The 24,780-nt window shown below is 47.4% G+C and overlaps 1 protein-coding gene across 1 annotated transcript; it reads left to right on the top strand.

The window, feature by feature from the left end:
* The first annotated feature begins 5,189 nt into the window (after positions 1–5,189).
* On the top strand, positions 5,190–24,693 carry FKBP6 (FKBP prolyl isomerase family member 6 (inactive)). The gene is made up of 8 exons (XM_083874983.1): positions 5,190–6,064; positions 7,473–7,562; positions 8,100–8,302; positions 9,476–9,595; positions 10,566–10,760; positions 11,056–11,165; positions 14,497–14,584; positions 24,336–24,693. Exons 1-7 carry the CDS (start codon positions 5,827–5,829, stop codon positions 14,570–14,572), a joined length of 1,032 nt encoding a protein of 343 aa, XP_083731109.1. The 5' UTR covers positions 5,190–5,826; the 3' UTR covers positions 14,573–14,584; positions 24,336–24,693.
* Positions 24,694–24,780: the final 87 nt, after the last annotated feature.

Here is a 24,780-nt window from a genome sequence, read left to right as displayed (position 1 = left end):
TCACTCCAGCACAATCAGCTCCGGGGACACCTGGATCCAGGGACAGGCGAGAGCTGCTTTGCAGGGTCAAAAGGGTTAACAATGGGTGCTGGGGATCAGTCACCTTGTGCCTGAACAATCAAAGGATATAAGAATCTCATCCTAGTGACAGGATCTGAGGGAATGGCTGGAGCTCTGTCACTGTCAGGAAAGGTTTAGTTTGGTATCAGGAAAAGGTTCTTCCCCCAGAAGGTGCTGGGGCACTGAACAGGCTCCCCAGGGAATGCTCACAGCCCCAGACTGCCAGAGCTCCAGCATTTGTACAGTGCTCTCAGGCACAAGGTGGGGCTATTGGGGTGTCTGTGCAGGGCCAGGAGTTGGACTTGATGATCCTTGTAGGTCCGTTCCAACTCAGGATATTCCGTGATTCTACAGTAATTGAACCTGTGGAAAGGCACATTCAGGAGCCTCAGTTTGGCGGAGATTCAGGAACAATAATTTACCTTGGTGGTGGTGTATTTTATTCCCCGGCCTCTTGCTGGCACAGTCTAGTTGTGCATTTTGGTGACAGGCCGAAGGACTGTGTCCCTGGTGACCCTTTGCAGTTTGCAGGAGCCACTGCTGGGCTGTGTGCAGGGTGGCTGAGCCCCTCAGGTGCCCATGGCCCTGAGCAGTGTCCCTCCCTGGCAGACTGAGCACATAGTCCCCCATGCCAGCTCACAGCCCTGAGCAGTTGGAAAGACCAGGACTGACCTGCTGCCTGCACACAGCTCTTCAGTTGCTTTTTGTGCTCCCATTTCCCTCTTCAGCAGCCTCTCACCATGGCTGCCCGCTTGGCTCCAGCTTTGTGCGTTCTCTGAGAGAAGATCCCTATGTCAGCCAGCAACCAGCCCATCCACCTCATAATCTGTCTGGAGGGATGTGCCACAGAGACCCTGAACACTCATAGCTCACTCTCTTCAGGCATACAGACCTTTCCACAGGATCATCCTGGCAGGTAAGCTGTGTTTCAGTGTGGTAGACTGGGGATGGTGATGCTGAGGTCAAGGCTGACGTTTTATGCCCTTAGAGGAGTCTCGGGTTTTAATTGTTTTTCTTTGCCCGAGATTCCAAAGGCTGGTGGTTCGTGTGGGCACGAAGGGAGTGATTTTCCCTCTTGACCTCTGAAGGATTTAGGGTCTGCTCTCTGATTCTGTGTCTCTGTGTTCTGTGCTGAGCTCGGTGTTCAGTGTGAGGATGATGAGGAGTGTCAAGGTCTTGGTTTTCTTGGTTTCTCGCGTTGTTTATTAGTTCTTATCTTACAATTCTCAGTGTCCAGTCAAGATGTTCACAGCAGCTTGGACACGAGGTGACTCCTCCTGTGATGGGAGGTCGCTACCTCTTATACAGATAACTACGTACCCATTATTTACAATTCTGTGCCAATGTCTATCACCTGCACTAACAGGGTCATGTCTACTTTAATCCAGTCCACTGAAACTACTTTGTGCCCACGTCACTGCAGAAGATGGATGCCAAGGGAGAAGAAGAAGAACCCAGGGCACCGCCCTAAAACCACCATCTTGTCCCTTTGCATCTACATTCTAAAAATCCAAAACGACAAAATCTTCTGCACAGTGATAACTACACTACTCTCAGTAACACCTTTGTGACTTGCAATTCTTCTCTCTGTTAGATGTTTTTCTCATGGACCAAAATCAAAGACTGTGTCTTCCTGGGCTCTGTGCCAGGCAAACCCCCCTGCACAGACCCCAGACCCTCTTTCTTGGGTCCCAGGCCTCTCTACCGAGGTCTGTGACTTTCCAGGGTGCCCAGAGGGATGCCCTGGACTCCAACAGAGGAGAGGGAAAGGACTCTTCTGTACTGATGGAGCTTGTTGTGCAGCACCACGGTTTCTACAGGAGGACAACTCTGCCACAGCCTTAACTGAGACAAGCTAAGAGAGCTGAGGCTGTTCAGTCTGGAGAAGAGAATGTTCCAGTATCTGAAGGGGGCTACAAGGAAGCTGGAGAAGGACTTTTCATCAGGAATTAGATAGATCAAGGGGAAATGTGTTCAAACTGGAAAAGGGGAAGTTTAAGTTAGATATATGGAAGAGATTTTTCCCTCTGAGGGTGAAAAGGCCTTAGTACAGGTTGCCCAGAGAAGCTGTGGCTGCCCCATCCCTGGAAGTGTCCAAGGCCAGGTTGGCTGGAGCTTGAAGCAATCTGGTCTACTGTAAGGTGTCCCTACCCATGACAGGGGGGTGGAATGAGATTGTCTTTAAGGTCCCTTCCAAGCCAAAGCATTCCATGATTCTATGTCTGCATCTGTGGGATGCATTGGCCAAGACTGAGGTGGGCTTTGTCCTGGCTCTGGCTCCACAGCACCTTGATGACACGGGCCAGCACAATGCTGGGTGCCAGGGGACTGCAGGCCACTCCTTGGCAGCACATGGGGCACAGGAGCTTCCCCTGCAGCACTCTGGGGAGGGACAGGATACAGGGCTGGCAGGACAAGTGACCACACTCCAGCATCAGTGGCTCCTTGAACACCTCCAGGCAGATGGGACAGAGCAGCTGCTCTTCCAGCATGTCGATGCTTATCTTCTGAGCCATCCTGCCACCTTCCCACACAGATCTGGGCTGGGAAATACGGGTGGGAGATCAGTCCTGTTCCAAGGACAAGATCAGCAGCACAGACAGTTGCAAACCTATCCTTAAAACTCCAAACAAAGTCTGAGATGATGATTTTAACCCATAATGGGTTTGTGGCTATACCTGTCCCACACCTGGCCATGTGTCCTGGGTCTGCCCAAGGTGTCAACAGTCACCCCCAAGCTGTTCCCACCTGGGCCCAGTCAGGGATGTCAGACTGCAGTGGAGTCCTGCCTGTGTGTCAGGGCTCAGACACAGCCAGGAGGCATTTTCCACTGAAAAATCCTAGTCTTGTCTTTGTATGAATTCCCACAGATCTCTTTGGGTTTATCTCAGCCCATGGGCATCCTCAGAAAGACTGGCATCACTCAAGTGATATATCTAAGCAAGAAGCAGAAGGAAAACATTAAAAATGTTTATCTTGGAGACCAGGGGCTGGATTTGGGAAGCTGAGGCACAGCTCACCCCCTTGAAACTTGTTTCCATGTTCCATGCTCTGCCCCAAAAGTTGTGAGCTGACATCCCAGCCTCTCCCATCAGCCCCAGGGAGCACAGGGCAATGTGTTTCCAAGCCCTACGGCTCAGGCAGCACTGTCTTCTCTGTTGTTCGCAGTTGGGACGGAACTGCCAGACTCCTGGGCAAGTCAAACACGTGGCCTTGAAGAAAACAAACCTGAAGTCAGGGACTCGGTTACTTCCTCAGGGAAAGGGAAGGCTGTGACCTGAGCTGGGCTGGTGTCACACTTTACTGTGAGGTGAACCAAGGGAAGCTCAAGTGTCCACCAAATATCCCAGGAGCACAACCAGAAGGTGCACCAGCCTCAGGTGCTCCCTGTGCTCCCAGAAAAACACCTCCCAGAGACCCAAATAATACCCAGCCACTGAGGTGGCCTGCATGGATTTCTCTGGCTCCGCTTCTCCCAATGCACGGACCCAGTGGACTTTCCTCGGCTTCTCCCGGTCAAGCTGATGGGACCAGTCAGACAAGGTGGCTCGTCCTCAGGATGGGGGCTGCAGTGACTCCCCTCCTGCAGCCTCGGTTCCTCTGGGATGTTTCTGCTCCCAAGGAGAGTCAGGCAGGCACTTATCCCCCTGTCCTGTCCCTGCACATCCTGGGAAGGGCTGCCTGGAGCCACGTGTGGGCACACACAGCACAGCACATCACTGGGCAGGAGCAAGAGAAGAGCTGGCTGTATTTGCCTCCCACAGCAGCCAGGGTCTTCAAATCCCCCCTGGGACTTCCCTTATCCCCACTGCAACAGAGAGAATGTTCTCACCAAACCACTTTGCTATCAGATAAGTTTAAGACAACTTGACTTTAAGATATTGTTATCAACTAGGTTAACTTTGCTATTAACTACTTTTTTTTTTCTGTTTTTGTTTTTGTTTGTTGTTGTTGTTGTTTTGCTAAACCAGTGGGTTTTTTGTTGTCTGGTGAAAACCTATTATGCTTTTGGAAAAAAAACCAGGAAGCCAAACACTGCTCTTACTGTGTGGGGCAAAGCACAAGGAATTATTTTGTCTGATTGTGAAAAAATATAGTTTCTCATATAATAACTCCTGGTTCATGGATGTGTTTGGCTTATGGGCATCCCTCATATGAATTCTATCATGATCCCATCCCCTGGCTTCCCTCTCAGCATCTCCCAGGGAGCTGGGGATAGTCCTGGCTTTTCCCTGGGGAGTGTCCAACTTTGGGAACGCAGTGAGAGAAGGATCAGCCTGGGGCTCTCACCCAGCCTCACACGAAGGTCTTCGAGACACGGCAAAGCAGACAATGCAGCATCTTCTTGTTATAAATGTGTATTATAAAATTGGCTTTTCGCAAGATGTGTGCTATATGATTAATAACATAGTAAGGATATAGGATATAAGTTTATTTCTGCTATTAGTAAAAGAAGATTAGGCATAGTAGTAGTAGTTGATGTAAATGTGTGCTTAAACTGTCTGTTTGGTCAGAATAACATCCAGTGAACATGTAAAGAAGACTCTGCTATTGATACACCAACTATCAGCATCTACCACCTGCAGAAAGCACGGACCAAGGCCCAAGCTGGAGGTGATAATAAAGACACAGCCACAAAACACAAATGCTCTAAAAAGGTGGACCCAAAGAGGGACCATGCAAAACAGTTCCGGAATATGGAAACTAGTTTATGGAATTATATTAATATTCATAAACTATTGTGATAAGAAGGGTATTTAAAGGATGTCTCTGAGATAGCAAGGGGTGGACTTGGCTGAGTGCAGAGTCACCCGGCTGACCGTACTTGGCTTTTTTTATCTCCTAATTGTCTTAATTATTTTATTAAACATATTTCTTAAAATTTACCAAAAAGTGAACCTCTTTTTTCACATTCTCTCCAAAGGAGGGCTGGGGACAGGCTGTGGGAACATCCCTTCCTGCCTTTTCCCCTGCCTTCCTGCCTTTTTTCTATAACCTTCTGTGAATAAAAATACTTGGGTTTATGTTCTTTTGTGGTGATCTCAAAAATGGCCAAGAATGTGGAGGTTCTTTCTGCTTTTATTTTATATTCTCATTCATTTTGCATTTATAGCATTTCAGGTGCCTGAAGAAGGCCAAACTTATAAACTTGTTCCAAACCAGTTTGACTTTTGCCTGTGGTGGTTTGTGATTGGTGGGTTGGTTTGAGTTTTTATGGGGTTTTGTTTGTTTGTTTGTGTGGTTGTTGGTTTTGGTTTTTTGTTTTATTTTGTGGTTTTTTGGGACAGGTTTGCTTTTAGTTTTGTTTGGTTTTTTGGTTGGTTGGAGGTGGGTGTGGTTTTGTTTTTCCTTTGGTTTGGATTTTTGTTTGATTGGGTTTTGGTTTGGGTGGTTGTTTTTTGTTGTTTTTTTTTTGGTTGGTTGGTTGGTTTTTTGTTTGTTTGTTTTTGTAGTCGTGTGATTTTTGTTGTGGTTTGTTTTTTTTTTTTTAATGTTTTTGTGGGGTTTGGTTTTGGTTTTTGAGTTTTTGGGTTGGTTCGGTTCAATTCGGGATTTTTGTTCTAACAAAGCGCGGAGGCCGTGCACGCCACGGACTACATCCCCCAGCATGCACCGCGGCGCTCCGTGACGTTTCGCCGTCCATTGGTCCAGAGCCGCGCAGGGGCGTGTCCATTCTCGCGTGGCTCTAAAGCCGCTCCTTGGGACGGGGTCGCTGCTCGGGGCGTGATTGGTTGGCGGGCGCGGCGGGGTGGGTGAGGCGCGGCCATGATGGCGGGCGAGGCCGGCCACGAGGAGCTCGGGGCCGGGTGGCGGGACCCGGACCTCGCTTCGGCTCTCACGGGGGCTCTGGCACTGACCCCGACCCCGGCCTCGACACCCTCTTTGTCTCTGGCCTCGGAGTCTCTCCGACCCCTGCAGGACCTGACCGGCGATGGAGGGGTGCGCAAGGAGCAGCTGCGCCCTGGCACCGGTCAGGCCGTGCCCCCATCCGCCTCCGTGGCAGGTAGAGCTGGTCCGGGGCCTCCGGAGCCTCCTGCGGGCCGTGCGAGGTCCCGTGGCCAGGGCCGGGCACCCCTGTTGGGGATGTCCCAGTTCTCTGGCACAGGTTGCCCAAGGAAGCTGTGGTTGCCCCCTTCCTGGAAATGTTCAAGGCCAGGCTGGAGCAACCTGCTCTAGTGAAGGGTATCCCTGCCCGTGGGCAGGGGGTTGAACTGGATGATGTTCAAGGTCCCTTCCAACCCAAACCATTCCACGATTCTTGCATTCCCTTGCAGACTTGCCAGGGCTGGTGTCTCCTGCAGTGAGGCTGCCTGAGGTCGGCCTGCCGCCTGGGGCAGGTTGAGGGCTCTCTGTTGTGCCTGAATTCACAAATAGTTCAGGCACCAGTAACCATCTCCTGAACAGCTTTTAAATAGGAATTGTTTAGTTTAGTCTATGTTCAGCAGGACTAAGAAAGCAAAAATCCTTGGAAGTGTGGGCTGGAGTGAGGATCTGGTGCTCACCTCTGTCACCTCTGTCCTGGTGTGAGGTTTGGTCTGTGTGGCTGGACCAGAGGCAGGTGCCGACAAAAACAGAGAGGGCAGTCTGTTGGGAAAGATCCCTGAAGACTGTAATGTTGAGGTGCTGGTGGCTGGCAAAGACCACAACAAGGACTCAAAAGTGCTGATATTATACCATGGTGTGTCTCTGCTTCAGAGACTGGCTCTTCTTCTTATGAGTATTTTAACATTTGAGATACCCTCTTTATCATTTTACCCTTGGATACCCTGGGTATACCCTGTTTATTATTGTTGCCTTCTTGTGGCTGACACATTAAATGAAAAGGCATCTTGACCTTGAGGAAACAAGGATTTGTAGGGCCCAGCTGTGCTCATAGAGAAGTTTGAAGCTGGAAGTTCCTGCAGTGCAGGGCCCTGGTGCTCTGTCAAGAGAGGCCCGTTACAGTATATTTTTTTAGGCAGAACTGGAGTTACAGGTGCAGAGCTTGGGGTAGTGGTACATATTCTCCCTTGTTCCTCTTTCCAGAGCTCCAGCTTTGGCTGGAGAATTTTTGGCTAGCGAATTCTTTTTAAGTATTTCTGCATATAACTGGGGCATTTTAATTTGCTTAAGTTTCCCATTCTTAAAAGCACAAAATCACATCTCTGAAATAACTCAGGACTGTGAAGCAGCTGCTTTGTCTGGGAATGATGTTAAAACACACAGCACTTGGCTGCTTAGATGTGACCAGGTTTTTGGTGTAAAACAGAAGGATTTGTACTGCCTCTGCTGTTCTGTAGTGGAATGGAAAAAGAAAAGCAGGATAACTGGGTGGTTACAACTCCTGGTATGCTCTTGATGTTGCCGTTATGGGTTATGAAATCAAATTCTTGCTTTTTGTTTCTTCCTGCTCCTCACTTTGGGCTGTACAGTGAAGTACTCTGGATACCTGGGAAATTGGAATAAGCGCTTCTGTTCAAACGGGAACAGCAAGTATCCAAGGCTGATGAAACTTGGAAAAGGTAGGTTTGAGCCACGAACTTTGTCCTGGGGCTTGGGATTGTATTAAGGCATTTTGGGACTGGGGTTGTATTAAGGCACTTCAGCTTAAGTGCTGCTTGGTGTCTTTAGGTTGTTTGGAACTTCTAATGTTCATGGAGTCCTAAATCTTCTTGGTTCACATGGGAGATGGAATCTGGACTGCTTAACCTCTGCCTGGGAGTGGTAGGGAGTTGTTTCCCACTTGCCCTCAGGTAGTTTTAAATCTCTTGAGAGGAGATGATGTTTTTCCAGGCTAGACAGGTCTTGGAGCATGCTGGTCTAGTGGAAGGGCTTGGAGTGGATGATCTCTAAAGCCCGTTCCTAATCATCCCACTCTGGGTTTGCAATACCACATGCTCAGTCCCACAGCAGGCTGCCCTGATAATCCCTTCTGGAGCAACTGGTTGTTCCAGTTACCGAGTTCCCAGGGATTTTTTCGTTCAGGCTTAAGGAGCCATTGTTTGGTGTGTGAGGGTGTTGGTGTTGGTGAAGCTCACCTGTCCTACCCCTGATGACAGACATCACACTGTGGGGGCTGGAGATCGGGCTGCTGTCCATGACCAAAGGAGAGGCTGCGCTGTTCCTGCTCGCTCCAGAATATGCCTACGGCCAGCGGGGCTGTCCTCCCTCCATCCCCCCAAACACCACGGTCCTCTTCAAGGTGGAGCTGCTGGACTTCATAGACTCAGAGGAGTGCGACGCGTTCTTTGAGTTGACTCATGTGAGTTCCCTTAATAAGGCTTGAGACTAAAATCTGGAGGGTGAACCATCATTGTCCTGTCTCAGTTGCTGTGGTTTGTGTGTTACATGTGTTCGGTTGAATGGGTGCAAGTATCCGATCCCTGGGCTTCCAGCTCTACTCTGATCTACATGCCTGCCCTTTGTGTCCCTCCATGTCTCACTGTTTGCCCTCCCATGCAGAGGGAAAAGGTGGTATCTGCCTTTCTTTGTTCCTCTGTGCTGGACGGAGTCAGTGGAGTGGCTCCCATTTCTGTTTAGTTTTACCAGAAACCTCATGGTTGCACTAGAGGGCACCAACTTGCAGGAATTTCTTTAAGGAACAGTAAGGAGCTGTCTGTAACAATCCTCTTCAGTCTGCAGTGTCCCAGTGCCCTGCCAGCCCCCACCCTTTGTCTCTAACTCTTGGCTCCACTCCCAAGTGCTCCTTCCCTGTTTTTTCCTCCCTGGTGAGTTATGGTGCTATTGTTAATTCACATTTTCGTGTCAAAGGCTTTGGGCTGTGGTTGTGGATGAGTGAGTGGAGGCAGAAGCCAATGGGGGAGGCCCTCCAGTCTCCTTCCAGCTTCTGCACAGGGAATTTTTTCCCCCAGAGTCCTGTGAGCAAACCACCCTTGCTGAACTCCCTGCATGCCCCTTGCCCCCTCATTTTGGCTGACTGACCTCTCTCTAAAAGCTGGTTCCAACTTGCATACCGAGAAAAAAACCTGTCCCTCCATTTTTACATTTTTTAAATTGTTGTTGGGGGTTTTGTTTTGCTCGTTAGTGTCTTTGGGAGTGTCAGGCTGTCCCAGAACTGGCCTGAGAGCAATTAGAGCAACATAACCTTTCAAGCAGCTTCGTGCCAGCGGCTGCATTTGTGTTAACTCAGCTGTGTGCTGAAAGAGTTGGGCAGGTTTTAAGGATACATTCCTGCGTTTTTTCAGTCCCTTTTTGGGCCTGGGGAGCTTCCTGACCTCTTCACTAGGAATAATCAGCCCAAGAACACTGCCACATTTCATCCTGGCTGGGGAGATACCACCTGATGGTGGCTTGGCCTTGCTAAGGACCTAGCTTCTGCTCTGTGAATAGGAGGGAGCTGTGCAGGACTGTCCTGTCTGAGTTCTCTCTCTGTTTTCTTTAGTTTGAGCTGAAATTCAGATATTTCTTCACACAGGAACAGCGGGATAGACTTCCTGTAGAAAAGCTGTTGAAAGTGGCAGCCACAGAGAGAGAGTTTGGCAACTACTTCTTCTATAAGCAATGCTTCAAGATTGCCAAGGACAGATACAAGAGGGTATGGCACCAGGAAAATGTGGGCTGTGATTTTGGAAAGCTGTGAAAGAAGGAATTATTTTAGCTTACCACAACAGGTACACGTTAGAGATTAGATAACTTTGTGGTATTTTCCCGGTGTAGTTTGTTACTTCAGAACAGAATTTGCACATGTGGTTTTGTGTGAGTAGCAGTAGTAAATGAAGAAATGGTCACAGAATCATTTTGGTTGGAAAAGCCCTCTGAGGCCACCAAGTCCAACTGTTCCCCAGCACTGCCACGGCCACCACTAACCCATGTCCACAAGTGCCACATCCACAGGGCTGTTAAATCCCTCCAGGGATGGGAACTCCACCACTGTCCTGGACAGCCTGTGCCAGAGCTGGACAACACTTTCAGTGAGTAATTTTCACCGCTATCCAACTTGGATTTCCCGTGCTGCAGCTTGAGGCTGTTTTGTCTTGTCCAGCTTCTTGGGAGCAGAGCCTGACCCTGTCTGACTGCACCTTCCCATCTGGCAATTGTAGAGAGTGAGAAGGTACCCCCTGATCCCTTTTCCCAGGATGAGCCTCTTCAGTTCCTCTTCTAGGCAGGGTAAATGCTCAGTTATTCTCAAACTGGCATCTGCTTCTTTTTCAGAGGTAGAGATGATTCAAAGTTGCTTTTGCTTCCTATTTTTGAAACAAAAGTAATTTGACTTGCCTTCTTCCCTGTAAGATTTCCATATTTATCCTTAAAATCTGAGTCCTGGGTCCTTTTTTTTTTTTTTTAAATTCTGCTGCTTTCCATGGTAAGTTCCTAAACCAGTGGTTATATGGTCAGCATGACTAGTCATGCTGAGAATGCCATGCCTTGTATTTAGAGTTTTGATTGCTACTACTTTAAAGTTTCCTAGGTGAACAGAAACATGGGTGTAGCTGTTGGATGAGATGGGTTTCTTGCTTTCCATGATGGATTTGTTGTGCACTGGTTGGTTTTCTCTCTCTTCTCAGGCGCTCTCCATTCTGGATCGCAGATCTTCCAGTAAGGCAGAGCAGAGCCAGATCAGTGCTTCCAAACTGCTGCTGTTCCTGAATCTTTCACTCACTTACCTGAAACTGGAATGTGGCGATCGAGCTTTGAAATACGGGGAGTTAGCCTTGGAGATGGACCAAGGAAATGCCAAAGCGCTGTTCAGGTGTGGCCAGGTGGGCAAATAAATCATCATGGGACATCCCAGCTTGGCTGTGGAGGGAGCCCAGAATAAACCGAGGAGAATCTCTGGATTCTAGGCTGCTGCAGCAGTCAAAGTGGTTTGTCTGCATCTGCCCTTTTGGAAAGTCTGGCTCTCTGGAAATGTATCACACAGAGCTTTTCCTGGGTTGTTCCCAGGAAAACAGTTATTTTCCTCTGTCTTAGGAATGTTTGGTTTTGCAGGAGGACTGAAGAAGGGCAGTGGGTCTGTATTTATCTTGTGATGCATCTATCTTCTTTTCATGACAGGCTTGTCTTTTCATGAGGGAGTACAGCAAATCCCGGGATTTCCTGACCAGAGCTCAGTGCATCCAGCCCTTCAACCGTGATATCAACAATGAGCTGAAGAAGTTGGCAAGGTGAGAGCCCTCTTTTCCATACCTGGGGAAGAGAGAGTATTTGGACAGGCTGTAATACCCGTTCCAAAATATTTAAAATGTTCAAAAAACCCCAAACCCCCTAACTGTTGGGTTAATAAGTGACTTGAGAAAACGCATGTGGAGAAAACAGCTTGAAATGTTTTCAGGCCCAGAAGCTGCAAGTGAAGAGTTGGGAACACCCACCTTTTCCATATATTTTTTGGTGGGATGTGTGTTACCTGACTTGTGAGCAGATCAAGGTGAGGACAGGGATGTAGGGGCTACTAAAATGCCTCAAATCCAGTGAAATACAGTTGGCTGATGCTCCAGCTGTTAATGCTCTCAAGAAGTATGATTTTCATTCCCTTTAACCTGTTCCCTTTAGCAATTAACATTGGTTAATTTCATCAGCTTTTCTGCGCCGCAAGTGCTTCAATACACAATACTAATATTCATTAAAAGTGAATTTCTTGCCATCTTGGAGAAAATAAATGAACAGCCCTGAAGATGCACTCTTCCTTTGCCCATAGGCTGAGTACAAGACTATCCTGCCAGCTTTAGTCATGCCCCAGCCCCACCCAAACATGACTAATTCTTGTCTGTGCCCTCATGATGCTCTTCCTTTGAAACTGCCAAAAGTATTAGCTTTTTCCTAAAAGTGTGTGCTGTCCTCATGGCACTGCTTACTGAGGCAGGAGCGATGTTGTTCTCAGCTCCCGAGCTCACAAAGCAGCCCTTGAAAACCAACTCTTTTCTGTATGTCACTACCAGGCACTTGCAGAAAGGCAGCAGTGACATCTAAAAAGAGTGGTTGGTGCTGCTGGAAAAGCCAATCTGGTGGCCTGAGTGCCTTCTGCTAGGGCATGTGTTGGTGGAGGGCTGTTCTGTCCTGTGTATCCATGTCGTCTTTAACAGTCTGTCAAAACACCAAGTCTTCAAATTTATTCTGTTACTTCTGAAGTACGAAGAGCTTGAAGGCAATATTAGCTGCTGGTCTGGAAATTTTAAATTAATCTCTGGTATTCATCCTGATCTCTCACGGGATATGGAGCTACCAAATTTCTACTAATGGCGGGGAGTTCTAAACTAGATCTGTCTGGCTGCTCTTGAGAGCTAGTACAGTGCTAGAAGGCCTGATTCTAGGAGTCTCATGTATTCACTTAGATTTGTTTGAAATATGTTGGTAGATAAAAGAGAAATCTTGCTAATGATGTTGAGGTCATGTGGCCGGGAAGCAACAAGGCATTTCTGCCTTTGTCAATTCCAGCTCTGTAGAGAGCAGCACATTCAGTGAGTGTGTGTGTGTCAGAATTGAGCACCACTGTTGTCCTGAAGTTCCTGCTTCACTGCCTGTTAAAACTGCTGTATTTTTTGTTTTTAACGGCGGAATGGTTTGGGTTGGAAAGGACCTTAAAGGTCATTCCACTGTCGTGGGCAAAGACTCTTTTCACCACATCAGGGTGCTCTATGCCCTGTCTAACCTGGCCTTTAACACTGCAGGGATGGGGCAGCCAGAGCTTCTCTGGGCAATCTGTGCCAGGGCCTCACCACTCATACAGGGAACAATTTCTTCCCAATGTCCCATCTAACCCTGCCCTATGGCAGTGGGAAGCTATTGCCTCTTGTCCAAAGTCCATCTACAGCTCTCGTGGAGCCCCTTTAGTCAGAGGAAAGGGTTCTGAGGTCTTCCTGGAGTCCTCTCCAAGCGAACACCCCTGCTCTCCCAGCCTGTCTTCAGAGCAGAGGGGCTCCAGCCATTGGAGTATCTCCATGGCCTCCTCTGGACTCGCTCCAGCCGCTCTATGTCTTTCTGATGTTGGATCGCAGAGCCGGAGGCAGTGCTGCTGGAGTGGTCTTCTGCCTGTGACAAAGAGTGGAATTTTTTTAGTGTGAAACAGATGAAGCAAGTGTTACTGGGTGTTGTTAATGAGGCCTTAGCTCTGGTTAGATATGCAATGTTGCCAGCCTGCCCTTGCCTGAGAACTTATAGTGTGATCCGAAAAATGCTTCAGAAATGGAATATGAATCAAAATCTTGTTCATAGTGGCTTTTCACTTCCTTACTGAGTACATTTATATTTTGTTAAATGCAATGTTGTGTGGTAATCAGCAAGATCCCTTTTGCTGTTTTGCTGTCCCAAAACAAAGCTTTGTGAATGCATCTGTTTACTGGCTGAAACAGGTTCTTGGCAAAATCCTCTGGAGAACAAAATCCTCTGGAGAATCCAGGGTGAGAGGTATGTAGAATGTGTCTGGTACCAGCTGTGGTGGATTTGGTGCAAATTCTGCTGCTGGATCTGAGAATTTTATTGGAAGGCTTGCATTGCATCAAAACCAGAATGAATTTGGATTCTTCCATTATGTGGCATTAATCTGTTCCTCCAGTCAAGGGGCTCTTGAATTTCCTGCTGTCATAGATGTGGGAATATGCCACCTACAGGTGGGCATCCTTTATCAGCAACTTTTGGGTGACACTTACCAGGAGAGATTTGCTGTACTGGGATTTAATGCCCTCTGAGGTTCTGGGCCCCAGAGGTGCTGAGGGCTGCGGTTGAGAAAGCCTGAGCCAGCCTCTCACTGGGGCTGGTTTCTAGTGTGTTGCACAAAACCCTTTGCTTTTGGCTTTATATGGCACAGATGCAGGAAAGCCAAACTCATGGGCAGCCACTTACCCCTGGGATAGTGTTCCCAAACTGAGTCACCCTGCAGCTCACGGATTCCTTACCAGTGAGGTGAGAGCACAGAGAGCAGAGGATGCTGTGCTTGGTGAAGTTCAAATGGAGCAGACGGCACAGCTTTTGCCATCCTGTGATGCTGCTAAGGAAGAGAGAACAGAGGAGGAAACATCTGCCTTGTCATCCACTTAGTCCAGACACAAATCCCTGCTGTCTCCTGCCCATCCTCTGCCCAGATCCTATATCCATGGTAGATACCCTGCTGTACGGCAGTCGGACAGTGTTCCTGGGTGCTAAAAGAATTTGCATAAGAACGCACAAAAGTATCCCACAGCACACAGGTGGGGTTCCTCTGCACTGTCCCGTGCTTCCAAAACTAGTGTAGAGAGTACCTGTCTCATAGAAGGCAAATGGTCTGATTAGTCTCAGGCTGAGCAGACACTCCAGGTCTGGGGATGAGGCATGACATTTCCAGCTCTCTTTCCCTGACATTGCAGAAGGAAGGGCTTGGAGGAGTTGTGTGTCTGCTGCCAACACGCTCTTCCATTATGTTAATTTATTTATATCCAAAAAAATAACATTATTTTCAGGTTGTGACACTGAGGGTGGCATAAACAGTCTCCAGCCCCTGATGCCATCCTGTGCTCTACTTTGCAGATACTACAAGGAGTACATGGAAATGGAAAAAGAAATGTGCTGCCAGATGTTTGACCCTCTCAATTCTTATGGCTGAGAAGAAATCAAGGTAACCAGCTTCTGAAAAAGGCTGAGTTCTCCCAAAACCTGTCATGCCTGTAGTGGTCTCAGGTGGGGAACATACTTCTCTTCTGCGGAGGAAGGAGGCTTTTGGAGGCAAAGTAGAAAGTGTTGGGAGTGTGTGGAGAGGAAGGGTGGGATGGTGGGGGGGAATACTGCTACCTCATCACCCTGGAGAATCTTTCCTGTGCGGCAAAGCATGTGTGGGACAGGGACCTGAAACTGCCAGCATTTGAGTAGGTTTGGTTTGTTGTTACCTGTGCTGCTCATCCTACCTATTCCTGGTCAGAGCCAGGGGCTGAAATAGCTCTGTAGTCTTGTTTCTCTGCCAATTAAAAGAAAAGGAAAAAAGTTCCTCTTAAGCTTAAGAATTGGATTTCGTTCCCCCCTCTGGTGTTTCTCTCTGGAGCTGTTGGAATGCCTCACTTCACAAAAATCTAAATATTTTATTTCTGGGTTTTTTTAAGTATTAAAAGAAGTCTGTTTGGGTAGAAAATTTCAAGTAGATGTTTTGGACTCCTTAAAGCCTTCAAACTACTAGCAAAATTGGCATTTTCTAAATGCACAAATGCTCTTTGATCATTCTTTTTTTTCCTCAAAGTCTTCAGGGAGTACAATCAGGAGTGAAAATCTTTGCTGGTCTCTTGCTTTGGGGGAAACCCTAGGGAAAGAGTTCTGGAAAATGACAACATCCTTCTGTCATGAACCATCCCCAGCTCAGGGCCATCAATTTGCTGCTGTTGTCTCTCCTGCAATACAGGAAGTACCTCTGTGCTAGCAGAAAATGAATATTGGCAGCCTTTCCATCAGCTCTGGTGTTTAAAGTTGTCTCTTTGTGCTTGCGAGGAAGCTGAGGCAGCATTTGAGGAAGAGGTTGGGTTGAACACTGCTTCCTAAAGGAATACAGCCTTCTCCTGGCTGGACTTCAGCCTTCTCCTTTACCCTTCCTGCTGCCCCTGTGCTCTGGTCTAATGTGGCCTCAGAGCACAAGTCATCTTGCCCTGGGTTTGGGATGGGACTTACTAGGTGTGTTAGCAGGTGCCTGCCCTCAGGAAAGGAGCTCTGAAAGGGGATGTAAGACTGATGAAGTCTTGTGCAGAAAGTCTGTGGCTCTAAACTTGGGAAGAGGCTCTGGTTTTCCACTTGCTGCATTTCAGGAAGTTTGCAGTTTGGATGCCTGTAGGACCTTGGGTCTCATCCCTGGTGGTGTCTGATGTGGGAAGCTCTTGTGGTGCTCTGGGATGAGCTAGGCCTGGTTTGTGGTGGGAGTCAGGGTGATTATGGTGATCTGCTGGGACATCAGACAGGTCCTGTCCTGGGAACGTTGTGTGCCTTCTTGTTTCCCAAAAAGCATCTTGTGAAGATACTGATTTCAACACATCTGGTGTAAGTAACCCAGTGATTTTGGTTAGAGGAGACTGAGAAGTACAAAGGGAAAGGGAGAAATCTCTCCTGTAGGCAAACTTAAGGGCTGGGCTGAATTGCTTATCAATCAATTTAGCCGCTGACTCCTGTGTGTGGAGTTCTCCCAACTTATACAGATGATAGATAGCTGTCAGTCAAAAATATTTCCAAGCTTCCTTGAAGTTGATTTTTTGTTGCCGTATTAAAAGGAAGCTAGGTCTCCCAGATGAACATAAATCACTGTGACTCGAACAAAAATCTACTGTCCATTCATAGCAAAAGAAGACCTTTGCTGGAGGAGGTTCCTGCAGGGCCCTGTGCGAGCTAAAGGTTTGTCTGCTGCTTTAAAACTTCATTATGCATTCAGATAGGAGCAAAGCAGTTCCAGTAGGAGCTCCTGCTCTCTGTCAAAGACACTGGGAATTGGTCAGAATTGAGACAGAACATTCTTTAGTGTTTTCCAACAGCTTTGTACCAGTTAAGTTGAGAGCACAGGCTGTACTGGGGCAGTTTGGCAGGCCAGCTTCATCTATTCTCTGTTAGACACTGAGTGAGGATATGGGCTGGGAATACTGTCTGCAGTCCATGGTTAATGGACCAGTGGAATCACGAAAGTTGTAGAAAACCTCCCTGTATACCAGCTGACAAGTGCACTTGGAGCACTGAGCTGAGCTGTGATCCAGCTCATGAAGGGCTCAGAGCTGTAGTTGTGGCATCTCTTCCCTCCTGAACATTGCTGCATCCATCCCTTGCTTTAGAGCTCTTTCCCAGGTGGGACTTTGGTGAACCTTGCTGTGTTCCTGGAACAAAGTTCATTTCTCTGCACTGAATAATCCAGGGCTGTTTTGTATGATTACACTCAAACCTGGGTAGACCTGAGCATCTTCCTTCTGCCTAGTATCTTTGCAAGGGATTTTGCAATGATAGGACAAGGGGAAATGGCTCTAAGCAGAAAGAGGGAAGATTCTGATTAGATATAGGGAAGAAATTCTTTCCTGTGGCCATGGTGAGGACCTGGCACACGTTGCCCAGAAAAATAGGGGCTGCCCCATCTCTGGAAGTGTTCAAGGCCAGGCTGGATGTGGCTCTGAGCATCCTGGTCTAGTGGAAAGTGCTCCTGTCCATGACAGGGAGTGAAACTGATGGGTTTTAAGGTAGTTTTCAATCCAAACCATTCTGTGATTTCTGTATCCCCTGCCAACTGTAGAGCCCAGTTCTTTTAATTGCCACAAACATCTTGCTCACAACATATTGCCTACCTTTTCAGTGGAATTTCAGGTCAGAATAGATCTACCCTTTGGTGAAATGCAAGGCTGCTTGTGGTGTTTCTTGGGGGGAGTTCAGAAGCACTCAGAGGGAGACCTAGAAGCACAAGCTCCTTTTTAAATCCATCCTGCTGCAGTTCGTTGTAAATCCCTTGGGTGTTGAGCTGGCCCCGCTCAGGGTTTGGTTCATTTGCCTGTTCACTTGGTGTGGTACAGGTATGTAGAGCCTAGTTTCTTGGGATGTGCAGAGCTGGAAGTCCTCCTTGGTATCCCCTAAACTGTAGATGGGTGGGCTGAGTCCTCTGGCTTTTTGGAGCTTTTTGTTCTGTTTTGATTGAAAGACCCATCAGAAAAAAAAATCCTATTGTTGTGTTGCTGTGGTCCTTCATAAGAGAACTAAATCAAGAGGAGTGGGGACAACTTCCCTAGGAATGTCTGGGTTCTAGCAGAGGGCCCTTGATGATAGACCAGGGGGATGGGTCTCTGAGCTCTTATTTTTGATTGTAAGTGAGCCAGAGTTGAAAGCTTGTTTCTAATATGTATCTCAGCTCAGGAGATACCACTTCTCCAGTACGCAGGAGAAGTGGTCCCAGGAGTGGGGAACATACAGGGAGATGTTCCAGTGAAAACAAATAAGGCTGAATTTATGACAGGAAACAGTATCTTTGAGGTCAGGGGTGATTGCCATGAGTAGCAAGTTCTGCCACTTCTGTTAGCATTAATGGGTGAGAATTGGCTGCAGAACTGTGGCTGTGTCACCAGGTAGAAGTGACTGTAATTGTGCTTAAAGTCAGCAGCAGTTGCCAGTTGAACTGACCTAGTAGGCTGCAAGAGACTGGCAAATAAACTGAGAAGTCTGTGCATAACACAATCATGCCTTGGGAAAGACTTGGAATAAACAGCAACTTGCTCCTTCCCCTCCTGCTTTCCCTTATTCCTGAGCAGATCTGAAATGTACCTCCTGCTGATTTTGTCCCTCCCTACTGCGACTCAACAACAGAAACCAGCAATTCACTCCTTCTTTAGAATATGCAAATTCCTGTCCCACTGAGGTGTCCCGTGCTGCAGAGGAAATTGTTAAATCTCTGCTTTCTGCTGATCCTTGCTGGATGAGGGGGTAGGCTTGAAGGAGGACTTAATTAAGCATTCTCTTTGTTGAGCAGAGGAAAGAGAAAAGCCTTAATGAGCTTATTGCGTTTGGGGGGTTGTTTTTCCCTCCAGCACTCTCCTCTTCTGGCATGTTGCGCTTTTTTTCTGAGGATTTCTGCAGTCCCTACTTGCAGTAGTACCTGTAATACCTCTCTGGAAGGATCCTGGTCTCTGATCTCTTCTGAAAACTGAAAAAATTACTGCAGCACCTGATTTTAGGGACCCCTGATATGCTTTCCCAGTGGACGCACTGGACATGGGTCTGGATGCACTAGGGTTGGCTTTACCCAGACTGGGAGGTCTGGCCAGGACTTAGAAGCCACAAGATTATGTGCAATCGAAAGGTTTTGAGAAACACTCATCTGCTTGTGAGCTCCCAAGCCTTGTTCACCGTTGTTCACTTGTGCATGGAATCACTGAATCACAGAATCATTAAGGTTGGAAAAGCCCTCCAAGATCACAGAGTCCACCTGTTCCCACAGCACTGCCAAGGCCACCACTAACCCATGTCCCCAAGTGTCACATCCACACATCTCTTAAACTCACCCAGGGATGGAGACTCTACAGCTGCCCTGGAGAGTCTCTGTCAGTGCCTAACTAACTATCCTGTGAAAAAAAATTCCAGAATATCCAAATTAAACCTTCCCTAGCACAGCTTGAGGCACTTCCCTCTTGTCCTGTCCCTTGTTCCCTAGGAGTAGAGCCTGACCTCCACCCAGCTGTCCTCTCCTGTCCCGGGAGTTGTGCAGAGCCACAAAGTCCCCCCTGAGCCTCCTTTTCTCCAGGCTGAGCCCCTTTCCCAGCTCCCTCAGCTGTTCCATATTGGAGTGTCTTTTCCATCATCAGCAGCACAGAGCACCTGATGGAGTAGGGGGCTGCCTCCCTACCAGAACAGCACCTGGGCGCTAGTGGCTGTGTCTGACACAGTGGCAGGAGCACTTCACAAACAGATGGGTTTTGGCTGTCAGCGCCAGGAAATCCCCACAAGTGCTCCATGTTTAGGGAATGGGATTTTGGAAAGGCTTTTTGCTTCAAATGCAGGGAGTGTCTTGGTACTGCTGAGAGTTGGTTTGGAGAGCTCAAGAGTTACTTCCAGTAAGGATAGACATGGCCTTAAATATGCCTCTTGCACAAGCCCTGCTTTATCAGGGTCTGTTGATTGCATAGAATGCTGAATATTATTGTCATAGAGGCTATCTGAGCACTTGAAGGACTGGGAGCTACTCCAAGGATCAGTTTCAGCCCCAGCTTGCTGGGTGAAGTTCTTTCTGAGTCACAAGTGTGTGTTGAAGAGCTCATCACTTCTTTAACCTTCCCATAATTGTTCCTCTTAGGAGACCTCTTGCTCTCTGAACAGGATGTTTTGCTGCTTCGGCTGGGTGCAGTTTTAAGGGTTTTTTTTGGGTTTGTTTTTTCTTTTTTTTTTAAGGTGTGCTTGGGAAAGAGCTCTGCTATGTTCTTCCTTTTTGCTTTATGTATTTTTGTCTTATCCCAGATCTAAGCAGACTTGACTTCCATCACTTTAGGTTTGGGGTGGGCAGTGCATGTCATCAGCATTCAGGCCAATCTCTGGAGAATTCCTCCTGCCACAGAGTTCTCTATCTGGCATACAGGCAGCTCTTGGAACTCACTGTGGATCTTTTGCAGAGCTGAAGATCTTGGCAAATTGATTTGGATCAACAAAAAAAGTCCCGAGGAAAAAAATGTATGTAAGCACGAATCTTCAGATGGCAGTTGAAGTTCATGTAGCTTGGCTCTAGAAAAGAGGAGCAACATATCTGTTCCTTCCATTTTCCTCTGTGGATTTGGGCATCTGTGAAGGGGCTCTAACTTTGGATGTGGGAAGGGTCAGTGTCTGCTTGTGTGCTGCCATGCTCTGAGAATACATCCACAGCCACCTCAACCATTGAAGTGGCCACTTGAAGCCCTCACAGCTGGACATCCCTAAAGAGCACTTACAGAGAAAAGAGGAGGGCATGGCTGACTGCAGAGCCACTTCCACAGAGAGCATATTCCCTAATTAGGGAATTTATTCCCTAAGGCATGTCACATGCTCAGAGAAAGCTCCCTGAGATGGCAGTGCCTCATGCCCAGATGAATCAGGACAGGCTGGCATTGTAAATAGCTTTTCCTCTCCTGGTGTCAGAGTGGATTGCCCAGCACATAATAATATAATGTTGTCAGCTGCTGAGAGCACCCTGGTGCTGCTGGAATTTAATCTCAGCAATCCAGAGTCCTGCAGCCTGTCAGGAACCTCTTGTGAAGTCCACAAGATTGTTCCCTCTTGGTCGCAGTGGTTTTTCTCTGGAGTGGCAGTGCCTGTGGGGCTGGTCAGGCTCTGAAGAAGAGCACTTCGAAGGTAGTTGCTGTTTACAGTTTTGGCTCTTTGCTGATGTGTGCATGTAAGATCTGCTTTCCCACCCAGGCTGATGTGGAACCATGGTGCAGGATGTGCTTTATCCTTCTGGCTACTGAGTCACAACTTCCCTTCCTTTCTTCTCCATGCTCAGTTGTGAATCCCATTTAGATCTGAGCATGGAAGTGGAGGTGTTCTGTTTCCCATAAGGGAGGAAGATGGCATTTCTCTGAGTATCCTTTGAGATCACTTTTCTGAGATGTGAAAACTTTCCAGACTGCCACCACCAACCTGATTTCTTGGATACTTGCCTTGAGAAGCACTCTTTTCCCTGAGGGTTATCCCAGTGCAGCACTCTGGGAGCTGCTGCCTCAGGGCATGGGGGCAGTGAGGGCTGAACTGGCAGGAACAATGTTTAAGTGCACGATTCTGAGTTTTTCAATTTCCTCATGTTTTGACAGGAACTTTATCTGCTGTGTTTGGTGCTTCACTACAGTCCTTCTCGAGATGGAGGCAGGAAAGGGGGAAGATGCACCTGCAGCTTTTTATGCAAAAAAGCAGCTTAAACAAGTTATAAAGCCTTAGTTAAGCATTAACTGTTAATTGTGGCTTTAATGCAGAGTAAAGGTGACAGTGATTATAAATGACCTGGTGTGTTACTCCCTGTGAATTGATGATCAGCCTTGTAGTTTCAAAGGATGAGTTAAAATAGCTGAGACTAACAGGCTTGGGTGTGACCTTCGAAATCTGAATGTGCCTTGCGAGGTTTCGTGGCTCAGTTTCTGCCAACCTGCTTTAGTGAAGGAAACAAATCTTGGAGAAGAGTTTTGGTTGGAGTGTGCCATTCTCCTCCATTCAGGAGCAGCACTGGTGTTGAACCCCATCCAGCTCCTGTGTCTGCAGGGCCATGTGGTTCCCCTCCCCTTCTCTTCTGATTGTGGAGCCATTAGGTGTAAATGAAAGAGATAAACTGATCAAACACTCCCTGAAATGGCTTTAGGATTTCAGTTTGAATATTTTTTTTAATTAGCTGCACATAAAGACTTTATTACTTTAAATAGCAGCCACGAAACCAGAAACCTCTTGGTCTGATCCTTTATTTTCCTTTCCAAGAAGCCTCAGTAGCTGTAGGCTTGTTTCAAATTAGACACCCCAAACCACAGCTGACAGCTGGTGGGAACACCCAGTGATCAGCTTTGAAGTATTCCTGTTGGGAACATGTCAAGGAACTGCTGCGTGGGGATGGATTAGACTGACAAGGAGCAGAGTGGAAGTCAGTTGTATTTTAGGAGGAGCAAGGATGCCTTAGTTTAACAATGCACAGAACTCTGTAGCACATCCAGGATAAGGATTTCTTTTTTCCATTTGAAGCCTTTCTTTCATTCTCCTGGTTGATAGAACTTTCTGCTGTGAATTGGAGAAATGATTTAAGCCTTTCTGTCTCTGATTCATTTTCAAATAGGAGATCAGCTGAAATGTCCCTCAATCATTTCCTTCTTTATGGACTTCCTTTCCCCCTTCTCCTGGAAAATGCTGCCAGCCTGGACTGACAGTGGGTATCTTGTGTATCAGGAACCTCTTGTACCCTCAGTTCTGGAAGGTTTGGCAGTACAAGGGAGCCTATTAAATGGCGCTGTAACATGGGATTTGGTGAGTGTGGATGAACAGTGACTGCGCTAAATTCCGGGTTGTGGTAGGCTGAAAGTCTCACTCCTGTGTTTCTGGCAGTCTTGAGTGTTCCTCAACTCTTTTGTGCTTTTATTATCCCAAACTTTAAATTTGGGGCAGCCTTTGTAAGAGGCACATTGTGCTGAATCAAACCCAGTTTTCTGGCTGGATGGCCCGTGGTCATAGGTTCTGTGTGGCTCTGACCCCACAGACTGACAATCCCACTGCTCCAGGGTCAGCAGAGGGAGATGAGTCCTGATGTTCCTCAAAGCCCCAGTTATCTTGTGATCGTGTTGTGCCTTTCAAGGATGTATAATGAATGAGGTGTGGATTTTGAGCATCATGTGATGCTTCATCTTCTCTTTTACTCTGTAAAGAGGCTGTTTCTCTCACAGTTCCTGTTTTTTTTTTTTTTTTGCCTCCTGGTTAGCAACCTGTAACTCTATATCCTCTAAGGAACAGACTTCACTATTTTGCTGCCAATAATTTGATTTACATTTGTGCTGAAATGGCCACTGCAGCTGAGCTGGCTGGGCCAGCTGTGGTGGGATGTGGATGCTGGAAGAGTATAAAAATGCATTTGGGCTCCTGGTATTCCTGAGCTGTGGGCAGGTCATGCACCTTTTGGATGGGATCCTTTAATCCTCAGAGCTCCTGTAGGAGACAGATACTGGCTTGTTTTGGGGAAAGGTTTCCAAGGATTTTCTTGGTTTGTCATTTATCTTATTTTTCCTTCTGCTGGTAATCCTGTGGATGAGAGAGGGACAAGGCTTATGTTCCAACAGTATTTTGGTGCCTTTTGTGCTCACAAATTGGGGAAATGCTTCCAGTATGAGTTTTTCTGTGGTGGTATTTGAGAGGAGCCACTTGCAGCTACATCAGGAACAGCAGGGTGTGACCTGTTGCACCAGACACAGGGGAAGGTGCTGGATCTGTCTGAAGACTAGGGAGGGGAAGGTGCTCCTTCTGCAGGAGCAGAGGGGAAGCCCACCTGGGAGAGGCACTGGAGGAGCAGGTGAGCTTTTGGCAACAAGTTCAATGAAGCCATTAGAAGGTGAGGTAGGTGAGCCAAGTCTTGATCAGTGACCAGAGAGGTTCCTCTTTGAAATTTAGAGCTGGAGAGGGAGGAATCACCACTTAAAAACAGTCCTGGTTGTTATCCAGACCAAGCTGATGCTGCACCAAGACACTGATTTCCTTCTGGTTACCCTAAAGAAGGGGTGGTATGGGTGGAGGCTGAGATGAAAGAAAGAGGTTTTCTGGATGTGGAAATTGTCATTCCCCTTGCCAGGGCTCCAAGACTGTCAGGGACTCAACTGCAAATGGGAGTGATGGGTGAGGTAATGACTACCCAAAGTGGCGGGTATGCTCTGTGATCCGTTGCTGGGAAGCAACCAGATGGCCAGACCTTCCAGTGCTCCTGTCCTGCAACAGGAAGGAAGTGGGAGCAGGGAACTATGGGGAGAAACAATAGTAATCTGGGTTAAGGAGATTTCCTTGGTCTCGTACAAGATTCACCTTTCTCCCAAAGGCAGAGTAAGTATCCAGGCTTCAGTTTCCCAGAACCAGGGTGGAAAAGCATAAGTGATGGGAAGCATGGATGACCCTGTGTAGGAAAGGAGGTGGCCCAAGGAGTGCTCCAGGAGGGGGGCTGGCTTGTTTTTAGCTCTTGTCACTTAATACTCTGTTTTCTTCAAGTCTTTCATGAGGAAGTTGAATGGATTTTAAGGGGATTTCACTGTGTTTGTTACACTTGTACTAATCCATAGAATTCTAGGTGTTTCTTACAGGGCCACTGGAGGTGTATGCTGGTAAGCATGGATGATTGAGAGCTGAAATTAAATAAACTGTACAGGTGATGCTGAGGAAACACTGACTGTGATACTTTGTCATCCTAGGACTGTTCCAGCTGTCCAGCTCTAGGCACATGGAGATCTCAGCATCACATACAAGTTTTGGGGAAAAGGAGCACTGTCTTACTTGGAGAGACTGAAGTGAAGGTTCTGTGTTTATACACATGATTTTCCTTTCGTGTTTATAGACATGAAGTTTGGTTTGCTTGCCATGTTTTGAGGCAGTTTCCAGAACAATTAAGTCCTGCTGTTGGAGAGAGGAAGGGGTCTGCCTAAATTCCTTCTCTTCTCCCATGCACAAGGTTTGAAGAAAACTTTCCTGATATCCTGCCTCTTGCAGATAGATTCTAGGCTGCTTTCAGGGAATTTGTAAGTGGGAGGAGAATGCCATGAAGCTTTCTATTTACACAGGTTGTTCTTAAAAAATTATGCTTGATACTTTTGTTCTGAGGAAATAAACAAACTTGAGCATTAAAGCTGGCAGGACTTG

Source organism: Zosterops lateralis (genome assembly GCF_965231275.1).
Source record: "Zosterops lateralis genome assembly, chromosome: 19".
NCBI classification, from domain to species: Eukaryota; Metazoa; Chordata; class Aves; order Passeriformes; family Zosteropidae; genus Zosterops; species Zosterops lateralis.
Note: the sequence above shows the minus strand (reverse complement) of the source record. Positions and strands in the feature narration are given on the sequence as shown.

Coding starts and splice junctions, on each gene's coding strand:
- FKBP6 (XM_083874983.1), top strand. CDS start 5,827: ATGATGGCGGGCGAGGCCGGCCACGAGGAGCTCGGGGCCGGGTGGCGG. Junction 7,563..8,099: donor GCTGATGAAACTTGGAAAAG/GTAGGTTTGAGC, acceptor CCCTGATGACAG/ACATCACACTGTGGGGGCTG. Junction 8,303..9,475: donor CGTTCTTTGAGTTGACTCAT/GTGAGTTCCCTT, acceptor TTCTTCACACAG/GAACAGCGGGATAGACTTCC.